Consider the following 21,859-nt stretch of genomic DNA (forward strand, 5'->3'; position numbering starts at 1 on the left):
TCAGTAGCAAATAGGTGTCATCATTTAGGTTAATGCCCCATGGGGTCAGGACACCTGTGGAACTCTGCCATGGGGCTGAGGATACCAAGGGGAACTGAGGGAGAACAGGAGGGAATAACCTCTTCTGTGCCTACTGATTGAGTTTTATATATATATATTTAAATTTTTCTTAGCTCAGTCACATTTCTGGATCTCTCCTGTTCCCTGACTGCTGTGCTCACTGCCTTTCTGCTTGTGCTCTGGTGGCTGCAGCAGATGCTGGGCATCTGTGATAAGTTATTCAGCAGCAGTCTCTGTGCTGGTCTTCAGGTTTCAATTTCCATGTTTCCCTTCAGGCTGTTTCCAACTAATTTCTCCATTTGCATAATACCTCCCTTAGGGATGTGCTTGCTCGGCCCCTTTCCCCCTCTTTACAAGTTCATCAGAGATTCAGGCTATTAGTGGAAAACACTTTAATTCTGTTGGCCCTCCAGCCCAGTTCTTTCCCCTGTGCCTCCAATTAAAGAAGACAAAGGGGCAGAAAAGAGCCATGGGAAGGGTTGGGAATGCTCCTGTAGGGACCAGGAGCTGGACCCAGAGGTGTGCAGGATCTTCTTTGAGCACATTTTATTTGAAGCCTTTTCTCCAGGCAGAGCAGCCTGAACACCAATCCTCCAGCCTCTCTCTACCCAGTTTTTGTCCCCCACTCAAGGCTAACAGCCCATCCCATCGCAGCACAGGCTGCTGGCTGTGATACACACTGCAGCACGGCTCCCCCCACATTGCCAAGCCAACAGCTGGATGCTCATCTCCGTGGGGAGCTGCAGAAAACCTCCAGCTCTTGGCTGTATCAGTGCTCCCACAGCAGCCTGCAGAGCTCACCTCTTTCCTCTGCAGCCCTGTGTTAGCACAAACTGTTGTTTTGCCTGCTCTTTTATTAGCTCTTCCACATTATAAAACATAATGGAAGCTGCTTCTGAACAGGTCTCTGATGTGCTTCTCTCCTTTATGGCTCGAGTACAACAGGAATTGCAGACATTAACATGCTTCTTTAGGATGAAATGTACATGTGAGGAGCACATTGCACCATTTGCAGAGCCAGTGGAAGAGGGGTGAGAGGGCATCAGAGAGGGGGTGAGGAAAGGCCTTTGAACCGAGCCCTTTGGGGCAGTCACTGCCTTTGTGTCCACCCCTGAAGCACTTGGTGTGTCACTGGAAACATACAAACTAGCAGAAGTCAGTTGTAGGCATGGATGTACAGAACTTCCTAGTCAGCAGAGGCCTTTGGACAGATGGAGATGCCCCTCTCCAAGATGTGGAAAAAAGAGTGTTGGGGTGTCCCCATTTTTTGTGCTTCCCCCCAGCCTCCTCCTCTCTGGATCCTTGCTTCCTGCACCCACCTGAGCTCTGTATGCCATGCCAGTCTTGTGCTCCCCACTCCTGGTGCACAAAACCCCAATTCAATATTGAGAGTCAAGATCTTCCCTCCACACCCTGCAGTCATATCGTGGGCAGCAATTCCCACTGCAAATATCTTCAGATCACCATGGGATGCCAGCTCTTCAGAAGCTCTGAAATACAGTTATTGGGACAATCACTGTGAACACTGGAAAACCTTGTGGGTTTTGCTACCATCTTTGGTGATCAGCGACTGTCTGCAAGCAACAGCCTGCATTTCTTCTTGGTTCTCATCTGGAGCAAGCCAGCTACTGTAGGTCCATCTGGAAGGGATGCAGAGAGCACTCCAGAGCACGTCTTTTGGTCATGTTCATGCTGCACCCTCCTCCTTTGCTGCAGCTGAAGGGCCAGGTGCTGCTGATGGCACTGACAGGAGACTGTTGTCCTCATCATAGGAGTCCTGAAACCACACCAGGGCTCCAGATGCCCAAAGAAAGAGCAGTCATTCCTCTTTGCCTGTCCCCTTCATGGGCAAAGCCTGGGCATCTGTGATGGCTGTCCCTAATGCAGGGCTGGGGGAGGAAGTAGTGGCCCTAGAGCGGAGTGGTGGCAGCAGCCAGCAGCAGCACACAGCATTGCTTTTACACATCTTCCACTGTGCTTCTCCTGATCCCTGTGGTCAGGTCAGTTCCCTGCTGTCAGATGGTGTCACCCCACAGTGCCAGGGAGGACACAATAGTTGAGGCTGGAAAGGGACTTCTGGGGGGCATCTAGTCCAAGCTTTGCTCAAGCAGGGCCTCCAAAGAGCTGCTTGCCCACAACCACATCCAGCTGGCTTTTGAGTATCTCCAAGGATCTACTGAGCGTCTGAAAAGGGAAAGAGCTGGCATTGGGCATCCAAGCTTGGGTCTGGCTATGCCAGCAGCCCTTGCAAGCACTGGCACCCTGTGCTCCACAGGAAGACTTGATCCCAGGAGGAGTGGTGGCTGGGGATCACGCTGGTGTACAGGCAGCAGTTACATGTGGCCTCCTTTGGAGAGATATGCAATGAGTGCCACCACCACCCCGACGTACACACCTGTACCGATGGTTATAGAGAGCGCAGCAAGGAAGAGAGCTCGGCGGGAAGCTGAACTGGCCAGGTGGAAATCTCCTTTGGAGACAGCCTTGCTGGTCTGGAAGGAGAAGAAGCACACACCACTGTACCTTCTCACCTGTGTGCAACACAGGTTGAGGCAGCCACATGCAGAGGGATGAATGTGCACCAGCTGGAACATGCCTCATTCAACTGCAGAAGCTAAAAGTGGGCTGTATGGACACCCAAGTGCCTCTCTCAACAAAAACATGGCAAACCCTTCCAGAGGTTCATATTTTACTACTCAAAGCAAGGAGTCTCAGATAAGTGGCCTCTCTGTTGTCCCCTCTGCATGTGTCCCTCTCTGTATGAACCTGAGAAGAGTCCTAGGCCAGCACTGTGTTTTTTGATACCTAAATTTATCGTGGAGTGCGTTCCAATGTGGTTATGTCACTGTGCTTTGCGAACAGATTTTGGTGCCTTGAGTGGGCTAAGTGGGAAGTCTGCTGATGCTCTGCATTTTTGCTGATCGCTCTGTGTTTAAAAAGATCTTAGGAAGAATATTGTGACTATGTAGGAGCCACGGCTTATGTGCTTTCAAAGTGTACAGCCAAATCAGCTGGCTACCTTATCTCAGGAGTGCTAGGAGAGCACCAAACTGAAGGGACAATAGGCCATTTAGAATCACAGAACCATTAAGGTTGGAAAAGACCGCTAAGATCATCCAGTCCAACCAGCATCTCATCCTCACCATGCCCACTGATCATGTGCCTCAGTGCCACATCTACACATTTCTTGAACACCTTATGTTTAATTATGTTTAAAAGATTTTGGCTGTTTTGAATCTTCAGCTGAAGCCTATTGACAAAGGAGGGCCAGTGAAGCCAGTGATGGAGGCAACATGGGTGCTATCTCACTGGCTGGCAACATCCAGCTGCCCTATGTGCTCAGGGTGCACTCAGAGCTGCTGTCAGTATTGCTCATGGCTGGTGCTCTAGTTGCCCTGTTAAAATCTGGGCAGCCATTGTGCACAGACACAGTGTCCCACAGAGTGAGCCCAAGTGGTAATTATAGCAGAGCTAAGTTTGAATTGTACAAAGCATATTAACACATGGAGAATACAGCATGCTGTGCTGTACCATGTGCAGAAACATGAAATCAGCCATTTTGCAGGTCCCAGTCCTCTCACTGGCTCTGTGACAGATGCTCCTGTTATACACTTATGAAGCTTTCCAGTTTCACACAGCCTGGTGTGGGAGCACAGAATTTGATGAGTAAGGAGCAGAAACAAAGGTATGGTGATATGGGGACCAGAGTCTCCAGCATGTCTGGTCTGCAGGGCATGAGCAGCAGATGGGATCACAGAGCAGGGGCTCCTTATTGTTGGAGAATGGGAGGGAAAATGGAAAATGCCACGTTCCTTTGCCTGGCTGGAGGATGAGACCCTTCTGTGGGAAAGCAACAGGAGCCCCAGTTCTCCAGGTAAGACCTGAAGGCGCAGGGAAGCAGTTCAGCTACCAGCAGCTGAAGGACATGCAACCTCAGAGCAGCTGTGCAGACATCCAGGAGCACAAAGCACTCCTTACCTTGGCTCTCAGGGGTCTGGGCACAGAGATGGGCAAAAGGATGCCCAGTGCCCTGCAGGACCCTTTGCTGCAGGGTGGAGTACATGCAAGAGAGCAAAGGATCCCATGGCCAAGGATTTCTTACCCCTTGTGAGAAGTAGAAGGCAGCAATTCCCAGTGGCCAGAAACAGCACAGCATGGAGAACAGGGCCAGGCCCAGGTGATCCCGGGGGGGAAGCATCAGGAATTGGTCCTCACTTTCGCTGTCACTAGAGGAGTCACTCTGCAAAGATAAACAAAGTCAGGGCCTGCAGGGAGCTGCACCCGCACCTCCATGAGCTGCCCCGCAGCCCAGCAAGCCCAGCCACTGCTCCCAGTGACCCCACATGCCCAACAGCCCTGTCTGTTCTCCCAGCTCCTGATCGATCCTGCTGCAGGTCCCCACACACCTCCCAGCTGCACATTCAAGGCGTGAGTTTCAGAAATATTCCGTCAGCTCAGCCGGCTTTGGTGAGGAAAGCCATGGCTCAGCACATTCAGGCGCCTCGGCTCCCTGCCAGAGCATCGCTGAGCTCACCGGCTGGGGTCTAGGATTTCCCTGCGAGATATTCTTACACTGAGATTCTTACACTGAAGCTTTGGCAGAGCTGGCTGTTTGTCAGCTTAAACAAACTTAAACAAAGTGCCTTAACCCCATTAGGGATCAGTAGATCGATATCCTGCTAAACTAATTTAGAGATTGAAGGAAAGAAGTTGAATTGGAGCCTCCACCACGGTGGCAGTGTGTCCTGTCCTCTTAGCAATCCCATTTCTCACATCACTGCCATCAGCTTGTCTGTGTTTGGCCACGGCCTGCCCAGCTGAACTATTTGGCAGTGATGTGTGCCTGTGGGAAGACACGGAGAGGTGGGGAGAGCCAGGGGCAGCAGCAGAGCTGTGCCAACAGATAAGCACCAGCTCCAGCAAGCTCCAGGGACCTGCCAGGTCCTGGGTAACGTGCAGAATGAGGCTGCTTTGCCAGCTTTATTCTATCCCTGCAAGATTCATCTGCCTAGATATATTAAGCTTTCTTGCGCTGACATCATGCATGTGAATTTTGCTGTTATGCAACAGGAGCACTATTTCCCATTACATCCAGCATCACAGTGGCCACAGATTGCCCTTGTCAAAGGGTTCCTGTCACCATAAACGTGCGGCAGAGATAGCCCCATTTTCCAGGCTGCCAGCAGAAAAGCTGGTGACCTCCTTCTGAGGTCCGTGCTGAGGGGAAGGGAGTGGGAATTTTAAGCAGAAAGAAGAAATTCTGAGTGCACAGAGACTGAGACAACAGAGAGTGGGACCTGGGAGGGAAGCCAAGCACTTGGCCCAGTCACTACAGAAGGTGTGTGGTGCCAACCCTCTGCACAAAGCTCACCTCGTACTCCTGGAGCTCCTCCTCCTCCACCTCGTAGGACACAGTCTGGATGCGAATGTCACTCTCTACCAGGCAGGACCCCTGTGCATCATGCCCATCAGGGCTGTCAGATGGAACCTCTTTACCTTCCGTAAAAGTAGTCTCACAGCTTTCTGTCTTGCTGTCCTTTGCTTTGAGTGCAGTGTCATCTTTCACAAGGATGAAATTGGGGCCATACAAGGCTTCCACAGCCAGCTGCAGGGAGCTGGCATCCAGCAGCTGGTGAGTCCTGGCTCCGCCAGTGTTTTGGAAGATGTAGGAGTACAGTTTCCCTTGGCAGTGGTGTCCGGGGTAGTCTTGGCTGTGGTGCTGGTGGTAAGAATAGCTGCTGTGGAGGTGCCCATTAGCCTTGGCCAACAGCGGGTCCTGGAGCTCACGCACACTCTCCATGCTGCTGGCAGGGTAGGAGCAATCCTGTGGGAGCAGAGAGCAGAGGGGGCTGTTACCTCTGCACAGCAAGGCAATGGGGAAGCCAGTGCCCATGCAGAGCCAATGTCGAGGTGAGTAAAGCCAGAGGGAACAGGATTTGGCAGTGTGAGGGAAAAGAAGAGCCCTTCCCACAGCTTGAATGCTCTCCTACCAAAATGAACATCTCCTTGTCCCTCCCCAGCTGGTAGGAAGATAAGGATCCAGCTGTGCAGCAAAGCAATCTGGTTCAGGCTGGATTAAGATTGCTGTGTCTATAACGCATCTCAGTATGGCCATGTGCAGCCCGATGGGAGCAGTCCCTCTACATCTTTAGAGCTCCCTCACGATCTGTACTGCTACAAAGCATGCTCAGATAGTGGTTTCATAGACATGGGACAATCTCTAAGGGCTCTTTTGTGGGCTAAAGCTGGGATGTGGGGAGGCAACAGCTGGGGAAAGCCAGGAGTCCTCGGCCAGCGGTGCCAACACTGGTTTCTTCCTCAGGAAAATTCCAGTCCTTACTCCCTTCCTCCATTTCAGAACTCTGAAACACTCTGCTGCCTTTTTTTTTCTTTTTCTTTTGACATGAAATTTTCTGAGCTGAAACATTTCAACCCTATTTCTTCAAAGGAGCACTTACTGTTTTGGCTTTCCAACCCACCTCAGCACATTGAAAATGTATAGTGAAATATCAGAATCCCCCAGGAGAGAGGAATGATCGCTTTGTGCTGCTCAATATCCGGGTGTCCTCTTTTCCAGCCCTCTCCGCATGCTCCCAGCTGCTGGAACGTGCCACCCTCCTGCCTTGCAGCCCCAAATGTCACTCTGCTCCCCAGAGACCTCTGCAGCTGCTTCCTCTGCTGGATGCTGCAAAGCAGAGCACACTGCTACCTGCCATAGGGCTCCCTGTGGTGCCCTGGCCCTACCAATGGCAGGCACATTGCTTTGGCTTCTAATCAATCCTCAGAAAGAAAATATAAATGAAGAAGTTGGATTTGAGGACTCCAGGGAGCAAAAAGCCCAACTGCCTCCCAAAAGGCCCCATTCTCTCAGCCAAATTCTGCCGTACTGCACAGTTCTTAGTGCCAAAGCCCGCTGTAAGTGTCCCTGATGATGGGCTTTGTGTTGGCAGCAGTTGGCACATTTTCGAAAGCTGTTTAGGAAAATGAAGCCATTCAAAAGCACTCCCACGTTGCTAAAACACTGCACGAATGCTCTCCACACCTCCCTCCCCAAAATCATTGTCTGCTTTCTTTACCCTCCCACTTTGCCAATAAGGTACTCAATGGCTCACGCAGCAGATGGCCAGGAAGTATTTCCACAATATTTAAGGGTGATGCGTGTTGGTATCACAGATATTTTCATTTTCTGCACAGACCAAAATAATGATGCTTACCTCAATATGCAAATCAGATTTACAACAAAGTCATAGAATGGTTTGGGTTGGAAGGGACCTTAAAGAACCAACCCCTTGATGTGGGCAGGGTTGATACCCACTAAATCAGAAACTACATCAGGTTGTCCAGAGCCCCATCCAACCCAGCTTTGAACTCCTCTGGGGATGGAGGTATTTTTCTTTATTAAATAAACAATATGGACTGTCCAGTCTCTGTGCATCACCAAATTGTATCAGCCCATCTCCAGCAAAGCTGCTGGTAGTGGTGAGGCACTGGCATCTCCAGGAATGCTTCTGGCTTCACTACCAGATGTGCTGGGAAGGAGTCAGCAAGGGGATGCTGCTGGTGTGGAGGCTGCTGCTTATCACACTCCAGGCCATCAGCACTGATTCTGAGGAGGGGAAGATGAGTCTGCTTACAGAACTGGGTAGCATGTACAGCAGGAGTGAGGGACAGAAATAAGGGAAAGGGGCTGAGAGGAATTAAGAACCCAATAGCCAGCCTGGGAGGGAAGCAGGGAGCATTCAGGATGGGAACTCTGAAAAACAAGCAGAGATTGGACACAGTGAGGCCACCAGCAAATCACAGCAAAACCTCAGCTAAATGTATATATATATATATATATACATATAGGCCATGATAAATGATGGAGCAGGGCAGGAAGAGCACCCCTACACAGCTGGGCTACTGCTGGATAGAACTCTGATCACCAAGGGCATCTCAGAGGGTGGGGTCAGATGATGGGACATGGGCTGGCTGACTTGAGTCACATCTAAGAGCACTCCAGGATTGTAGAGAGTGACCTGCACTAAAACCCTTTCCTTGTTGTCTTTCGCTCTGAGGAATATAAGATGATGCAGAGCCTAGTGGAGATCAGGGCTATAAAAACACTACAGGTAATATTCAGGTGGGATCTGCAGGAAGAGTGAGGCACAGCGCCAGCTACACGTGTGCAGGAATGGACAGAGCTTTCCCAAACCCTATGTGGTTTATCAGGATCCTACATAAGATTTAGCCACACTGGAACTTCGCAAAGTAATCCTGGTAATAACTAGGCTTGGGGGAAGAGGAATGAAGCAGGGTGATGAAAGTAAAGAAGATGCAATAGCCCAGCCTGGGAAGAGCAGACACTGTCTGTCCTCATTACAAGCATGACAGTGTAGCATGGAGAGCAATTAGCCCCATGGTGCTGGCAGCAGGCAGCAGCAGTGAGGTACTCTCAGGCACAAGGTACCCAAATAGAGGTGTACACATGGCACAGAGGCACAACACCCTGGGGGACACAGAGCCCCGGGCCTCAGCCCTGTATGCTCCCTGCAGTCAGGCTGAGCGCCCCTGCAAGCTGCCTCTTCACCCCGAGCACCACAAGCATGTTTCCCAGGGAAGCTGTGGTGCCCCAACCCTAGAGGCACTCAATGCCAGGTTGGATGGGCCCTGGGCAGCCTAAGCTGGTTGGGGGGCAGCTCACAGGTTGAGACTGAGTGGGCTTTGAGGTCCCTTCAACACAAGCCTTTCTGTGATTCTGCGATTCTATAAACCATGGGGATGGGCTCTCCCTGGCTCTCCTGGTTTCCCTGCAGAGCAGGAAATCCACCTTGAGTACTGCGATCTTTTCCAACAAGGTATAGAAGGAACCAAAACAAAACAAGGCATGACAATGAAAACGCACCAAATTCGGCTCCGTGTGTCATGCAGCCCACCTCCATACCCCATCCCACAGCTGCTCCAGGTTGGCAGTGCAGTAATCACTGAGACCCTCGGCACGGATGCTGCTTGCAATTAGTCCAGTTAATGATGAATTAAGTGGCTGTTCCAGGAATCAATCATCAGCTAACTGCCTTGTCAAGCAAACACTCTGCCCTTCTCCTCGGGCTCATTAGAAAGCTGTGATTGCGCTACGTGTCCTCACATTCCCGAGAGAGAAGGGCAGCGTAGCCTGTCCTAAGGCACCCGGCAGGTCGGCATGCTCAGGAAAAAGGGGAAAAAACAGCAAATCAGTCTGTGGGGCGGCCCAGCGGCAGCGGTCCCCCCCGGCCGCCTTGGGGAGAGGTGGCCGCTAGGTGTCCCAGGAGCTCCACGCAGCGCGGGGGCTGCGGGGTCCCCAGGTGTCCCCGTGCTCAGGGACCGAGCTGGGGAATGGCAGCGGGATGGAGGAGGAAGGCAGCGATGAGACGCTTGGCTGTGTGGGTAGCGAGGTGTAAAATCAACACGTTTGGGCCCTCTCGGTGTCCCTTTTTTAGCTGGAGAAATGCAAACGAGTGAACAAATGTGCGAGCGGGAGATCCTGCAGGATGGATGGGAGGTGGGGGGATGCAGGGGATGCCCCGCTGCTAGAGGCAGTGGGGTGCCATGGGGCAGCCGCCTGCTTTGTGCCGGGAATGGGGCCAGGACGAGGCCAGGAGAGCTCTCCAGGTGCCGGCAGCTGCACTGGGACCTACATCTTGACCCCCAGGACTGGAATGCTCACCCCCAACCAATCTTTGCCCACAGCAGCAAGCCCCAGTGAGGCAGTGGGAGCGCTTTGTGCCAATCAGAAGTGATGGACAGCTCTCACCAGAGGCTTCTGCACGCTGCAAAATGTTGGTTTGAGGACAAAGAGGAGTCGCTGGGAAATGGTGCAAGTCAGCACAATGACTCCAGTGTGGGGAGGCCATCACTCAGCATGGCATTTATTGGAGGAAGCAGCCCAGGAGAGATGTCTGCCCAGCATCAGGGGAAAATGCCTTCTCTGCCCCAGAGGAACTCAGACCAATTTCAGGCTTCAAACTCCCCTGGCTCAGCTCAGGACCACCATAAGGACATACTGTGGCTGCTGTCCTCTGGACAAACACATATTGGCACCCTACCCTCAGTGCTAATGCCTGCTTGGAAATGTCCATGAGAGCAAGGTTTCTGGGAACCAGAACTGTGGGCGCAGTGCCCTGGCCCAGCCAAGCTCCCTGCCCAGGAACCTGCATGCACTGTGAGCCTCTGCCATAAGGCATCTCACGGAGTTCCCTGAGGATGTGCTTTTTGCCAGGATGTTCTCACTGCTGCAGGAAGGCGAGCAGAAGCTCGTACATGTGGGTTGTAATTTTACTCATGGCTGGTTTCTCTCTGTTAGTGCTTCCAGTCTTCGGTTTCACATAGTTTTTCTCCGTTCCTGTTTATTCCTAGCACTGAACAGAACACGACTGACATCCCATGTGGCTCCAACTCTTCTTCCAGCTCTCTCGTTTCACCTACTCCAGTCCCATCACCTCCACCTCCAGGCTCTCTCTCTGTGAGCTCCCCAGGGCCATGGCACCCTGACCACATCCTGTCACTCAGCTCAGGGTTGACCTGGCAAAGGTGACCCCACTTTTACCCAGGCAAGAGGCCTGTGTCAGATGAAAGCAGCACAATGCAAGGACGAGGACACAGCATGCAGCTAGCGGTTGTCACCAGTGAGGACAGGGAAATATCCACCCCTTCCAGAGGGTTTGAGATGGGATGAAGCCATGCGCTCTCACCATGTCCCCCTGCTAACAGACAAGGCTGGCAACGTACATCAGTTATTAGGAACTGCACATTTGCCTTGGTTTAAAACTCATACATACAAATGATTCATAAGCACCCTGAAGGTTGGTGCTGCTATCACCTCCCTTCCCCACCAGCCTGTTTGTGTTATCCTCTATCTTCATTCAGCTCAGGGGGATTTCCTTCTCGCTGGTCATCATTCTTCCCCTCACAGCTCAGATATTCCATTCATTTGCCAATAATCTGCTCTCCCTTACTTACAACTTATACTGTGGACACGGCACACGGCTCCTTCACCTTTCCAACCCCAAAGTTTCCCACTGTGGCCTGTGAGCAGCACAGTGATGTCCAGCACAGGAGCACATTGCATGAACTTCAGCTGGTACCCTGGCCAATAGGTGCTGTGCAAACCAAATGGTGCTAATATCTGCTACTGCCAAAGAAATGGAGTCATCTGGTGGGGATTTGCCCCCCCTCCACCCCTGTATTTAAGGAGGCTCCCACTGGAGGCAGCTATGCAGTTTTTCAATGTCTCTGTTCAGCACTCTGCTCCAGGCTCACCAGAGCATTCCAACTGCTTTGCTGCCTTCTTTGCTTCGCAGACAAACAGCATCAGTAAGGACTATTGAGAGGATATCTATGAAGGGCTTTTCCCCCTCTCAGCACCGTGTCTTGGCTTTTCAGCTTAAAACACTGATCCTTTGCCCATCATTAATCCTACTGACAGAGAGAAGCTGGCTCAAAGTCCGGCCTACAAAGACCCTCTTGGAGCAGTGGGCAGAGGTGTGTCACAAGCAATGATCCCAGGCCTGGCTGCAGGGCTCCAGGGCAGGGAGGGGATCTGCACCAGGCAATGGCAGGGATATGCTGTGCAAATCCACCGTGCTAGAGCTGCAGCAAATTACTCATTCTTTAATAACGGTGTTTATTACCTGCCTCTGATGGTGGTTCAGGGAGCTGAAGCGAAGCCGATCCAGCTCCTGAAAGCTTTCCATCTGCCAGCCATTTTCATGACAACACAAAGTTTTGTCGGAGAAACGCGGTCGCTGCCTTTTTGATTGGGTAATTCCTTCTTTTGACAGCCCACAGAGTAACCAGCCTCATCCCCGGGAGGTCGGGGCTGCACGTCCTGTGCCTGAGGGCAGCCTCAGACCCCACTCCCCCGGCCACCCCCGTTGTTTACCCAGTGCTGCCTTCCACTCGGAGTCTTCCTCGGGAAAGGGGTTCTCCCGAGGTGGTGCAAAGGAAATTTGCTTCTCGGAGGCAAAACAAGCAACCCAGTACAGTGTGTTGGTTCTGTGCAACCTGCAGCAGCTTTGGAGAATGAATCACCAGCAGGCACTGGCCAGCTCCGAAGAGCACTTCCCTTCCAAACTCCGAGCTGCGGACTCGAGACCGAGAGGGCTGCTCGGGGACACGCTCGGAGGCTCTGCCCGAGCGGGTCGTGTTCCGCGCAGTTCCGCACTGCTACGGCCCCTTCGCGCCGAGCTCGTCTCTGCCGCCGCCCCGCACACCCCCGGGCGGCCCGGGCCTCTCGGACAACCCAGCAGAAAGGAAGCCCCAAACTTCGGAGAGCCGCCGGCTGCCTCCTGTTCACGCGGCAGCCCCAGGTGCCTCTGCAGCCATCGTCTCGGCCATAGGCAGCCTCAGAAACTTTTGCCGAAACCCTTCCCTTTCGCCCACCCCGGCACCTACGAACGGTAATACCACCCCGGGCGCCAGCACCCTCTCTCTCCGAGTCGCAGCCCTCACAGCCCCCGACACATTTTCCTAACCCGAGGCGCTCCCCAAAGCGAACCGCATCCCCATCCCCAACCCCGAGCAGGCTCTTACCTCGGCTCAGCCGCCAAGTTGGAGCGGCGGCGGAGCGGCGGCGGTCATGGCTGCGGCGGGGCTGCCCGGAGTCCGGTGGGGCTGCGAGGGCTGCGGGGAGCGGCGCGGCGGAGCCCCGGGCAGCGGCGGGCGGTGCGGCAGAGCGGCGGGCGCGGTGCGGTGCGGGCGGTGCGGGCGGTGCGGCAGCGGAGCCCCCGGCTGCGGCGGCACCGCGCTCCGTCGCTGTCGGCCGCGCAGCTCCCGGCTCCCGGCGGCCGCTATCGAGAGCTGCGCGTCGCCAGCGCTCCTTTTCGGAGCGCCTCTCCTCGGCGTGGCTTCTCCTCCCGCTGGGTTAGAGAGAGAGGAGGAAAGTCGCTGCCTTCTCTGCTCCTTGCCTTTGGCGCCACACAGCCCTCGCCGCTCCCCTGATCGGGCGGAGGGAGCCCCTCGCAAGTGCTTAAAGGAAGAAGAGAATAGGATTTGTCGCTCAGCTTCAGCCAAGTACTGTTCTGCTTTCCACCGCAGAGACCTCGGGCAGCGGCAGGGTTGGCCTCACATTCGCTGGGTAGCGTACTGTTGGAGCAGAGTGAATTCAGATTCACACCATACGACAAGAGATGGCCCCGACCCTGCAAGTCTTCCTCTCCCTCGCTCTGTCCAGGCGATGCTCCAGCAGCTCCCCAGGCTCTGAGCTCCCCACCTGCTCCCGAACTCCCCGGAGCTCAGCTCCTCCCCCGGCTCAGCAGGAGCGCACGAGGCTGAAGAATGGCTCATCCAGGGCCAGGGACTGGGGCACCTCATCGACTTAGGATCCAGTTGAGTGCACGTTTGTCTGGAAGCCATCGGGACTGACTGTATCATGCAGGTTGGAAGTGGGACAAGGCTCTGGGCTTTGTGTCCTCACATCGAGGAGTGTTGCAGCCGGCTGGAAGCTCCCTGGGGGCAGAGCTCGTGTCCCAGGCAGCGTTGGGGAAGATTTGAACCCAGAGCCCCAGCCACGGGCAGGTGGCCTCAGCCAGGGGACCAGAATGACAGCTGAAGCACAGAGTGCCTGCTGTTAACTTAGCAGTCCACAGAGAAAAGTGTCCCTGTTGGTCAGACCCAACTGGCATAGCCTGGGGAGTGGTGGTGTGTGTGGGGGGGTCCCAAATAGCCTTCAGACCCTGAGAAGGAAACAGTGCTCACGTCCCTAAGGAGTGGGACAAATGAGAAGGGGCTCGAGGTGCCACGAAGGAGGTTGAGGGGAACACAGTCCTATAGCATCCCTGTAGGCAAAGGTCTGCCAGTCCACGTGGTAACATGAGAGACTCACTGCTTGTGGGCAAGATTTGTTGGTAGTGGCCTTCTGCAGGAGCTGCTGGTGCCAGCGGGCATGCACACAGCTACAGGCAGCCCCATCGTCCACCTCTGCTGTCAGCTCCAGCACAGCCACATTCAGCCATCACCTGCTAATTAGAGACCAGGAAGGAAGAACCTCATCACACATGGACAGCCCTTCGGCAAGGCCTGAGGGGCTCTGATGCTGCTGGGAAAAGGGTTTGCATGCCGCAGGGTAGCTAGAATGATGAACTCGGGAGTGGAAGAAGCACCTCGATCCTTGTCTTGCCAAGGCCCAGGGAACTGCCAAGGAGCTTAGATGGCCAGCAGGGGGGCAGAGATATAGCTGATGGATGCCAGTGCTGCCTCTGCTGGCATGTGGCATCTCTGCCCCAACCAGCGACTTCAGCAGCACTATCCTTCACACAGGCTGTGTGCAGTCACTGGATTAAAATGCAGTGCTGCAGTTCCTTGGCCGGGTGGGGGATTAGCCCTCACCAACTTTGCAGGCGGTACTTAGCAGCAGAGCTTCTTCTCCTGGCTGCGTGGCGATAAGGCGACATTAGCATCTCAAATCTAAGCCTCACCAACCTCGGGCAGCTCCCAGGGAAACACAGACATACACAGATATGGGATGTAAACATTTGTGCTTAGGGAGGTGTGGTGTAAAAAGAGCTTGGGGGTCAGCCCTCCACACAGCAGGGCAGTGTCCCTGGGAGGTGACAGGAGTACCATCCTGCCTGTAAAGGCTATGTGACCCACAGTCAGCAATGAGCCACCCCAGGGCAGCGAGGGCAAGCTGCCCACCAGGTGCCTCCCCACCCAGAGAGCCAACAGGGCCAGGGTTGGAGGTAGATGCAGCAACAGCACCCAGAGCCCATGCCCTGCTGAGCACTGCCTTGTATTTACGCTTCCACTGGGGAGAAGGAAAGAAAAATGGATGTACAAGCGGCCCTGTGCTCTCAGCTGCAGGTGGCAAGGGAATCCTCTGGTGAGAACGGATCCAGCAGAAGGAAATGAGATGTCATTACATTAAATATTAGCTGATGTGCTCTCACATCAGGCTTGTTATACCAGCTAAGTGATGCTTCTCTTCAAAAAAGAATTAAAAAAAAAATGTTGCCATAGACATGGAATACATGAGTAAAAGGCTGTGGTAGCATTTCAGAGATGCCATGCGCAGGAAGGTGGGCCTTTGTTTTCAATTATGTTCTATCAAACACTAAAAACTCACTGCCAACATGTCCTGAGCTTCACAGGCTTCATCTAGATACAGACATAGCAACAGATAAATACGCCACGACAAATTTGGTAACAGTACTTTATTGACGGCCAAAAATCATCTCGCTGCATGCTGCAAGCCTGAACTCCTGCCAGCAGCCACAAGAGGAGCGCCGAGATGAAAGATTTACCGCCAGGAATGGACCAAAGCTACTAAAACCCAAAATAATTGGAAGGTCTCCATGAAGGTGAGGGCTCAGCTGCGGCACGTCCTCGGAAAGCAGTGAAAGCAAGCAAGAGAAGATGAAAGGCAAACACAGCACTCGAGAGGGGCAGCGGGGCCACGGTGGGGACAGGAGGTGTCCTTAAGAACTGAGCGCTGTGATCTTATGGCCGCACTGCAGAGATAGGGGAACGTGGCAGAGATTAGCTGATATTTGTGGCTGTTAAAAACGACCGGCTTAGCAAAAGCTGGAATTGAGAGAGGAGCTTTGGAGGGATCAGCCAAACCTAATTAATTGGGCAGAGTGGTGGGAGAGGAAATTAAGTGTGGACAAGTAGAAGGAGAAGCATATTGGAAGGAACGACTTCAGCTCTCCATAACTGCTCGTGGTTTCTAAATTAACTGGAGGCATTAAGGGAAGAAAGATGTGGGTGGATCTGTGGACAATAGAGTGAAAACCATCTGGTTAATGTACAGCGGTGAGGGGGGAAAAACACATATGTTGTCAGTTTGCTTTCATAAAGGGATACAGAAAATAATAAAAAGTATTACTGTATGAGTTGGTAGTGACTCAGCTGTTATGGACCAGTCCAGGTTTTCAAATAGAAGACAAATTCTGATTGTTTATGATGAAAAATACAAAAAAGCTTTTTAAAAAGTTTTCTGTAGTAGAGAAGCGCTGGGCCCTGGGGTGCAGGATGAAGTCTATGGTGTACCTGAGAATCTCAGAGGGCTCAGGAAGGCAGATGTAAGCTACAGGTCCTCTCAGAAATGTAACAGCCAGCATGAAGGTGTGTCACGCCTCTAATGCTATTAGCACCTGATCACTCGGATACCTCAGTTAAAGCCCAGGAAAAGCTTGTGCCTGCGACCTGTTTGAACACCTCCATGCTGGGATTAGTGTCATCCTCCTCCTTCTCACTAAGCAGAAACCATGGCTGCTGCCAAAAGCACTTGAATGCATCAGAGCCTGTGGGGACATCACTTTGTCCCCAGCCCTTGTGATGTCTCTGGGACAGGCCTCAGCTCCACTGCTGTTGCTGGGCCTGTGGCAGAAGATGGATGGAGCAGGGAGGCTGCCTTCAGAAAGCCATTCTGAGCACCTGAATCCTGCGGTAATTATGCTCTTGATTTGCATATCATGAATAGCCATTCAGCTGTACCTTCTTTTCCCTCAGCTCAGCTAGGAAGCCTTGCTAGATGCCTGAAGCATGTGACAGTGATGACGATTCTTATCCTCAAGGATAGTTGCTTAGATCCCTCTCCATCCAGGACATGGACGTCCTCGAGGGAAAGGGTAGGTCCTTATTGAGGAACTGATCCTTTGAAGAGCTGGATGATCCTTATGGGTCCCTTCCAGATCAGATTATTTGATGATTCTTATGAGGGCTAGAGTCTTCTGTGAATCCCAAACACCCTCCTGGGAGCTGTCCTGAAATAGAGCCAGCCAAGGGGAGGCTGAAGAGTGGAGAACAGCACCCTCAGTGCCGGGACATGGTTTGGAGTAATGAGGAAAAGGCAGGGAATATGGATATGGGTGTATACATTCTGGGTAGGGGATGTGTGCAGGAGGACATCTGGAGTAGAAGAGCATAGAAAGGGGAACCCTGTGTGCAGGCCTGATGCTCTGCATCACTTTGGCAAAGCAAAGCAGCTCTAAACCCAGAATAACGAACGGGCCATATGCTCCAGTGCTTTCACTGGCAGACAGAGCCTTATGGTAAATCAGGCCATAAAAGGTAACATCCTCTCAAAAAAAAAAAAGGAATCTGGGAGTGCCTGTCTGCTTGTTAACCATGTGGGGAGGTCGTCTGGGAAGGAAGTCAGTGGGGGCTCTCACTAGGTGAATGTTCACCCAATGCTTTTGACCATGCTGGTTTTAGCCAGATTGAGTTGGCCCGTAAAGAGGCTGTGTCAGGTGTAGATGTGTCCCAGCCATGGGTCATGGGAAGGAGCTACAGTGGACAGGGGTTCCTCCATCTGCAACAGCCCCCATGCAACAACATGAGCACAGAGGGCTGCATTCAGCCACAGCCAAGTCTGAGACCACCTGTGGTTGTGGTCACCTGCTGGAAAGCAGCTCCCCTGCTGACTAATTGCTGAACAAAGCGTCTTTGCACTCTGACAGATGGAGCCCCGGGGAGAGCCTAGCTTAGATATTGGCAGGAGGCAAAGTCTCTTGAAATGAGGCTTTACAGCACTGCCAAAGCCCGAGATGAAAGGCAAGCAGCGGGGTTGGAAATAAGACATCCAGTGGCAGAGGTGTGAGCACTGCAGGTAATGCCCCATTTGTGCTGGCACAGAGAGGTGTCCTCGTCCCCACCCATGTGGTCCAGAGCCTTGTGCAGAGCCCCAGCATCCTGCTGCCCTGTCCTGGGGCTTGCACTCAAGGGTGGGGATCGATCCTTTTGCAGGGCAAGGTCTCTACCGCACACCCCTGTGCTCACTGACCTGCAGCTCTGGGGCTTTTCTCTTTGTCTCCTTCTCGGTGTGAAGCCCCCAGGCAAAGCAGCTGTGGAAATGTTAAGAAAATTCAGCTCAGCAAGCAGCAACAGAAGGGTCTTGTCCCCCAGACACTTTAAAAATATTGAAATTCACTTGAATAAGCAAAAAAATGGCTGAACTGTCACGCATGAGGCACATGAATCATCTTCAGGGAGGAAAGCGATCCTGGCAATGTCTGGGCTTGAAGTAACAGTAGTTAACATTATAATGACTCATAGCACGTATGCGTCACATCGTTTTTCATTAGGAGCAGGATCCTGGTGTCCTGTGACTAACTGGAAGCTGGAACCATGGTCCTAAAGCCTGGGGACAGGAGCCCGGCTCTCCCATATGTTCTGGTTTGGTGCCAAAAGCATTATCGGCTGTCAGATATTAAATAATAGTAATTCTCAGATCAAACACTTCATTCGAATGACAAAATGAGATGGGCTTTGGAGCTGCCTTCCCCAGGGAGTGTCATGATTTTAATAGGGAGAAAATGGATAAATTGAGGGCAAGCACCTACAGAGAGGCCCTTCTTCCGCTCTCAGCTCATTAAAGTCAACCCCCGGCTCTGCAGCCCATCTCTGATCTTCAGACAAGGTCAACATTTCCATTTCTGTCTCTCCACAGAAGGACCTTCAATTTCTTTGCAGTAACCTCATGGACCTCTCAGCATCCTCCCAGCAAATCTCCTGACTGGCGTAACCCCCCTCCAAAATGCTGCAGCTCCTGCAGCCCAGCCTCTTACTGAACATCACCCTGAGAAGCCCATGTCTCACCAAACCTCTGAGTTCACTGGCACATGCCCATCTAGGTCATTTATGGCAAGCAGTGGGGCTGGAGCCTCTCCTGGGGGGGACAGTGAACGCCCACACGTGAGTGGCTCTGGTACGTGCTAAAGCTCATTCTATTAGCTTAAATCTGCTCTTTGTAAACAAATCATCCTCCAGCATAATGGCAGCAAGAACAGAATAGCCAAAGTTAATGCTGAAGTTAATGCATCGGTCTGGAGGATGGGAAAATGCAACATCTGGAAGATAACCATGGTGTTTTATCCCCCTGTTAGCTGGAGTAGAACAAACCAGCCAAAGAGATTTTTGTCAGACTTTACAAAATATGCCACCTGTGGGCTAAAGGAAGCTGGAGAAAATGCATCTCAAAGGGTAGCATTTGTACCGAGTGATGAAATACCAAAAATAAGCGCTTATAATTGAAGCTCTCTCTCCAGTCCTTGCAGCAGGACCAGCATGGTGCTCTCCTGGCTGAAGACTGAGTGACTGCGGAGGGCACTTACACACCATCAGAAAACGGCCAACAGTCAACAGATGCTCACATCAGATGCTGAAATACCTTACAGAGCACAGGATAATGGGAGGATGGGGCTTTCAGACCTCCAGGCAAAACTGCCTGGAGCTAGAAATGAAAATATAGTAGCAGTAGGATTCATAGAGATGCAGTGGTCATGTTAATTGCTGTCCTCTCCTTAAGCCTGGAACACCCTCTGAGCTTGACCTGGGACAAGTTCAGCATCTGCAGCCATTCTGGAGCCACACTGGCTCAGATGGGCTCTGTGAGCAGTCACAAGCAGGCAGGCAGGGGCAGGGAGGCTTAATCAAAGAAGACTTAGCCTGTGTGTTTGTTTTCTTGTGGATACTCAACTACAGCAGCCAACTGTGCATGAAGTCTGTGCAGCCACTTGTTTTTCACTTAGGTTTGTTCTCGGGGTTATAGATTTAGCTGTAGCAATAATGGGCTCAACCTCCGACTAGGGATCATTTATAAACAGGGAAATAATATTTCACGTTTTCATAAAGCAGAGTTGTGTTATAAATGGAAACAGCTTGCAGGAGTCCAGCCATAATCCATTGACTCAAGATACTGTTATCTGTGAGGCACTCTGCCGGGGCAACCCTCTCATTTCTCCTCTTTCTGGAATGGTGCCCAGTTGATAGTGGTCAGGTGGCTGGTGTGTTTTACTTACAGTAAGATGGGGATGGTCCAGCTTGACCTCCCTTCCCACCCACATCGCTCTCAGCACCCCAGAGCTCCTGTAATTTTAAGAACAAGCTCCTGCTCCACACATTGTAAACTTCACTAAGTTGCCTCAAAAAGGCTTGTCACAACCAGGAATCACCCCCAGCCCTGCACACACCAAGCATGAGGGGTCCTGCAGCAGTCCTTTGGGCTGTGCAAGTGGGTTACCAATGTATATCCCAATTCTGTCCCCAGTTGGGCTATTTGTACAGGCTTTATACTCTTATTGACTGCATCCCGCAATGACCTTGCAAGAGCAGCAAACACCCACACAGCCATTAGGTTCAATTATTGTAATTCCCTCTCCACAGGGCTCCTCCACCATGTCTTACAGGTTATTCTGAAAGCAGCAGCAGGTTGCTTGCTGGCTTGAGCCACATTGATCATATTATCTTTGCTTCTGCCATGAAAGCGGTGGATTGACTAACTTGGCCTCACCAGTCCTTAAAGTTATTGCCAATATTCTCCTGATTGCCTTGAAGTCTCTTTCTCCCTTCTTTGTATACACTGGAAGTGCCTGCCAGACCAACATCTGGGTTGGAGCAAGGGGTCCTCATCCAGGGAGTCAAACACAAGAAATGGAGCCTAGATAAAGGTGCCCTCACTGCCATCACACTTGATACGTAGGGAGAAGGGCATCACAAAAATACTGCTGCCCCGCCAGAACAGAAGATTTTTAGTATTCTGCTCACCATCCCATTTTTCCCTCCTGCTCTGCACCGACTTCCTTTAATTTGCTCATTAAAGGGAGCTGGGTTATTAAAACAAATTGTGGCATTTTCTGTTGAAACCTGTGAAAAAGCTGAAAGGGCTGAAATTGCCCTGACACTAATGGGTACAACCCTGGCTCAAGTGAGTTATCGGCAAGCTGCCCGCTGACTCCTGTGGAGCCAAGATTTTACTTCAGATGGAGCCTATCTTTCAATTAAAGGTATTACTTCTAATATTCATTAAAATTCTGTTTAATCCAGGCTCTGCAAGGGGCAAACCCTGAAATTCATTAAGAGTTTTGTAAAAAGCCACTGCAAAAGACCACAGTTGGGAAAAGTGGCTCCCAGGGGGAGAGGAGCAGGGCAAGAGTGTGCCTTCATCTGGGGGGAACAACCAGCACCTGCAGCTCGTTGATGGAGTGTGGGATGGTTTTTTAGCACCTTTCTATTTAGCCCATTGAAAAAGGTGGATAGGCAGCAGAATGGGTCTGCTTTTTCCTGTTGTGGTGCTCTGGCTACTGATCATGCTGTGAAAGAGCACCCAGGTGTGGTATCATGCCTCAGGCTACTCAGATACCCACATAATCCTGATGAGAACCAACCAATGGAGGGTTTGTGCTCTACTCATACCAGACCTTCAATCCCCACTGCTGTTTGCATTCATTGCACACTTGTGCAAAGCTCTGTTGGCCACTGTTGACTTACCACCGATGGTGCGTATGACAGAGGTCTCATGGGCTTCAAAATCAATCCGGAGGCCATGCTCTGTGAGCTGTTGAGTGAGCACCCTGCAAAGTTGCCCAGAGGTCTGCAGCTACCTGCCCTGAGACGCTGCTGTCAGCAAGCAGCCAGCTGCCTTGCAGCTCTGACGTTAGCAGGAGGGATAAAAGTGCTGCAGATCACTGAAAACAGAAAATGGCTCAGAGGCCGGAGAAGAAAGGAAATGGCAGGATCTCCAGGTGGAGGCTGCAGAAGAGAACTCAGGAGGGCTGGGTGCTTTTGCAGGGGATGGGACTGAGAGGGGTTTGCAGGTGTGGACAAAAAGCCAGAAGCTTGTTTCAAGTAGAAAGTGGTGCTCTGGATTCTTGCGTTGCTTTGTGATCCACAAACGCAAGCTGAGGTAGCTTGGTTCTGTGTTTTACTTTTCTCAAGTTTCAGTACAGCCATCTTCTTTGTCTGTATTTGCAAATGTTGCTGTTTTGTACCAAAATATTTCTTCATGAAGTAAGCATTAGCACATTCTTCCCAGGCTGCTGCCTTAGTTGGTGCCTTGACCTGTGTG

The 21,859-nt window shown here is 51.9% G+C and overlaps 1 protein-coding gene across 1 annotated transcript; it reads right to left on the reverse strand.

Moving 5' to 3' along the window:
* Positions 1–591: 591 nt before the first annotated feature.
* Positions 592–12,732, reverse strand: SYNDIG1L (synapse differentiation inducing 1 like). Its single transcript, XM_015865235.2, has 4 exons — positions 12,607–12,732; positions 5,432–5,884; positions 4,163–4,300; positions 592–2,552 (listed from the first exon to the last, which is right to left on the reverse strand). The coding sequence occupies exons 2-4, from the start codon at positions 5,858–5,860 to the stop codon at positions 2,394–2,396; spliced, it is 726 nt and encodes a 241-aa protein (XP_015720721.1). The 5' UTR covers positions 5,861–5,884; positions 12,607–12,732; the 3' UTR covers positions 592–2,393.
* Positions 12,733–21,859: the final 9,127 nt, after the last annotated feature.

This window comes from Coturnix japonica, chromosome 5 (genome assembly GCF_001577835.2).
Source record: "Coturnix japonica isolate 7356 chromosome 5, Coturnix japonica 2.1, whole genome shotgun sequence".
NCBI lineage: Eukaryota > Metazoa > Chordata > Aves > Galliformes > Phasianidae > Coturnix > Coturnix japonica.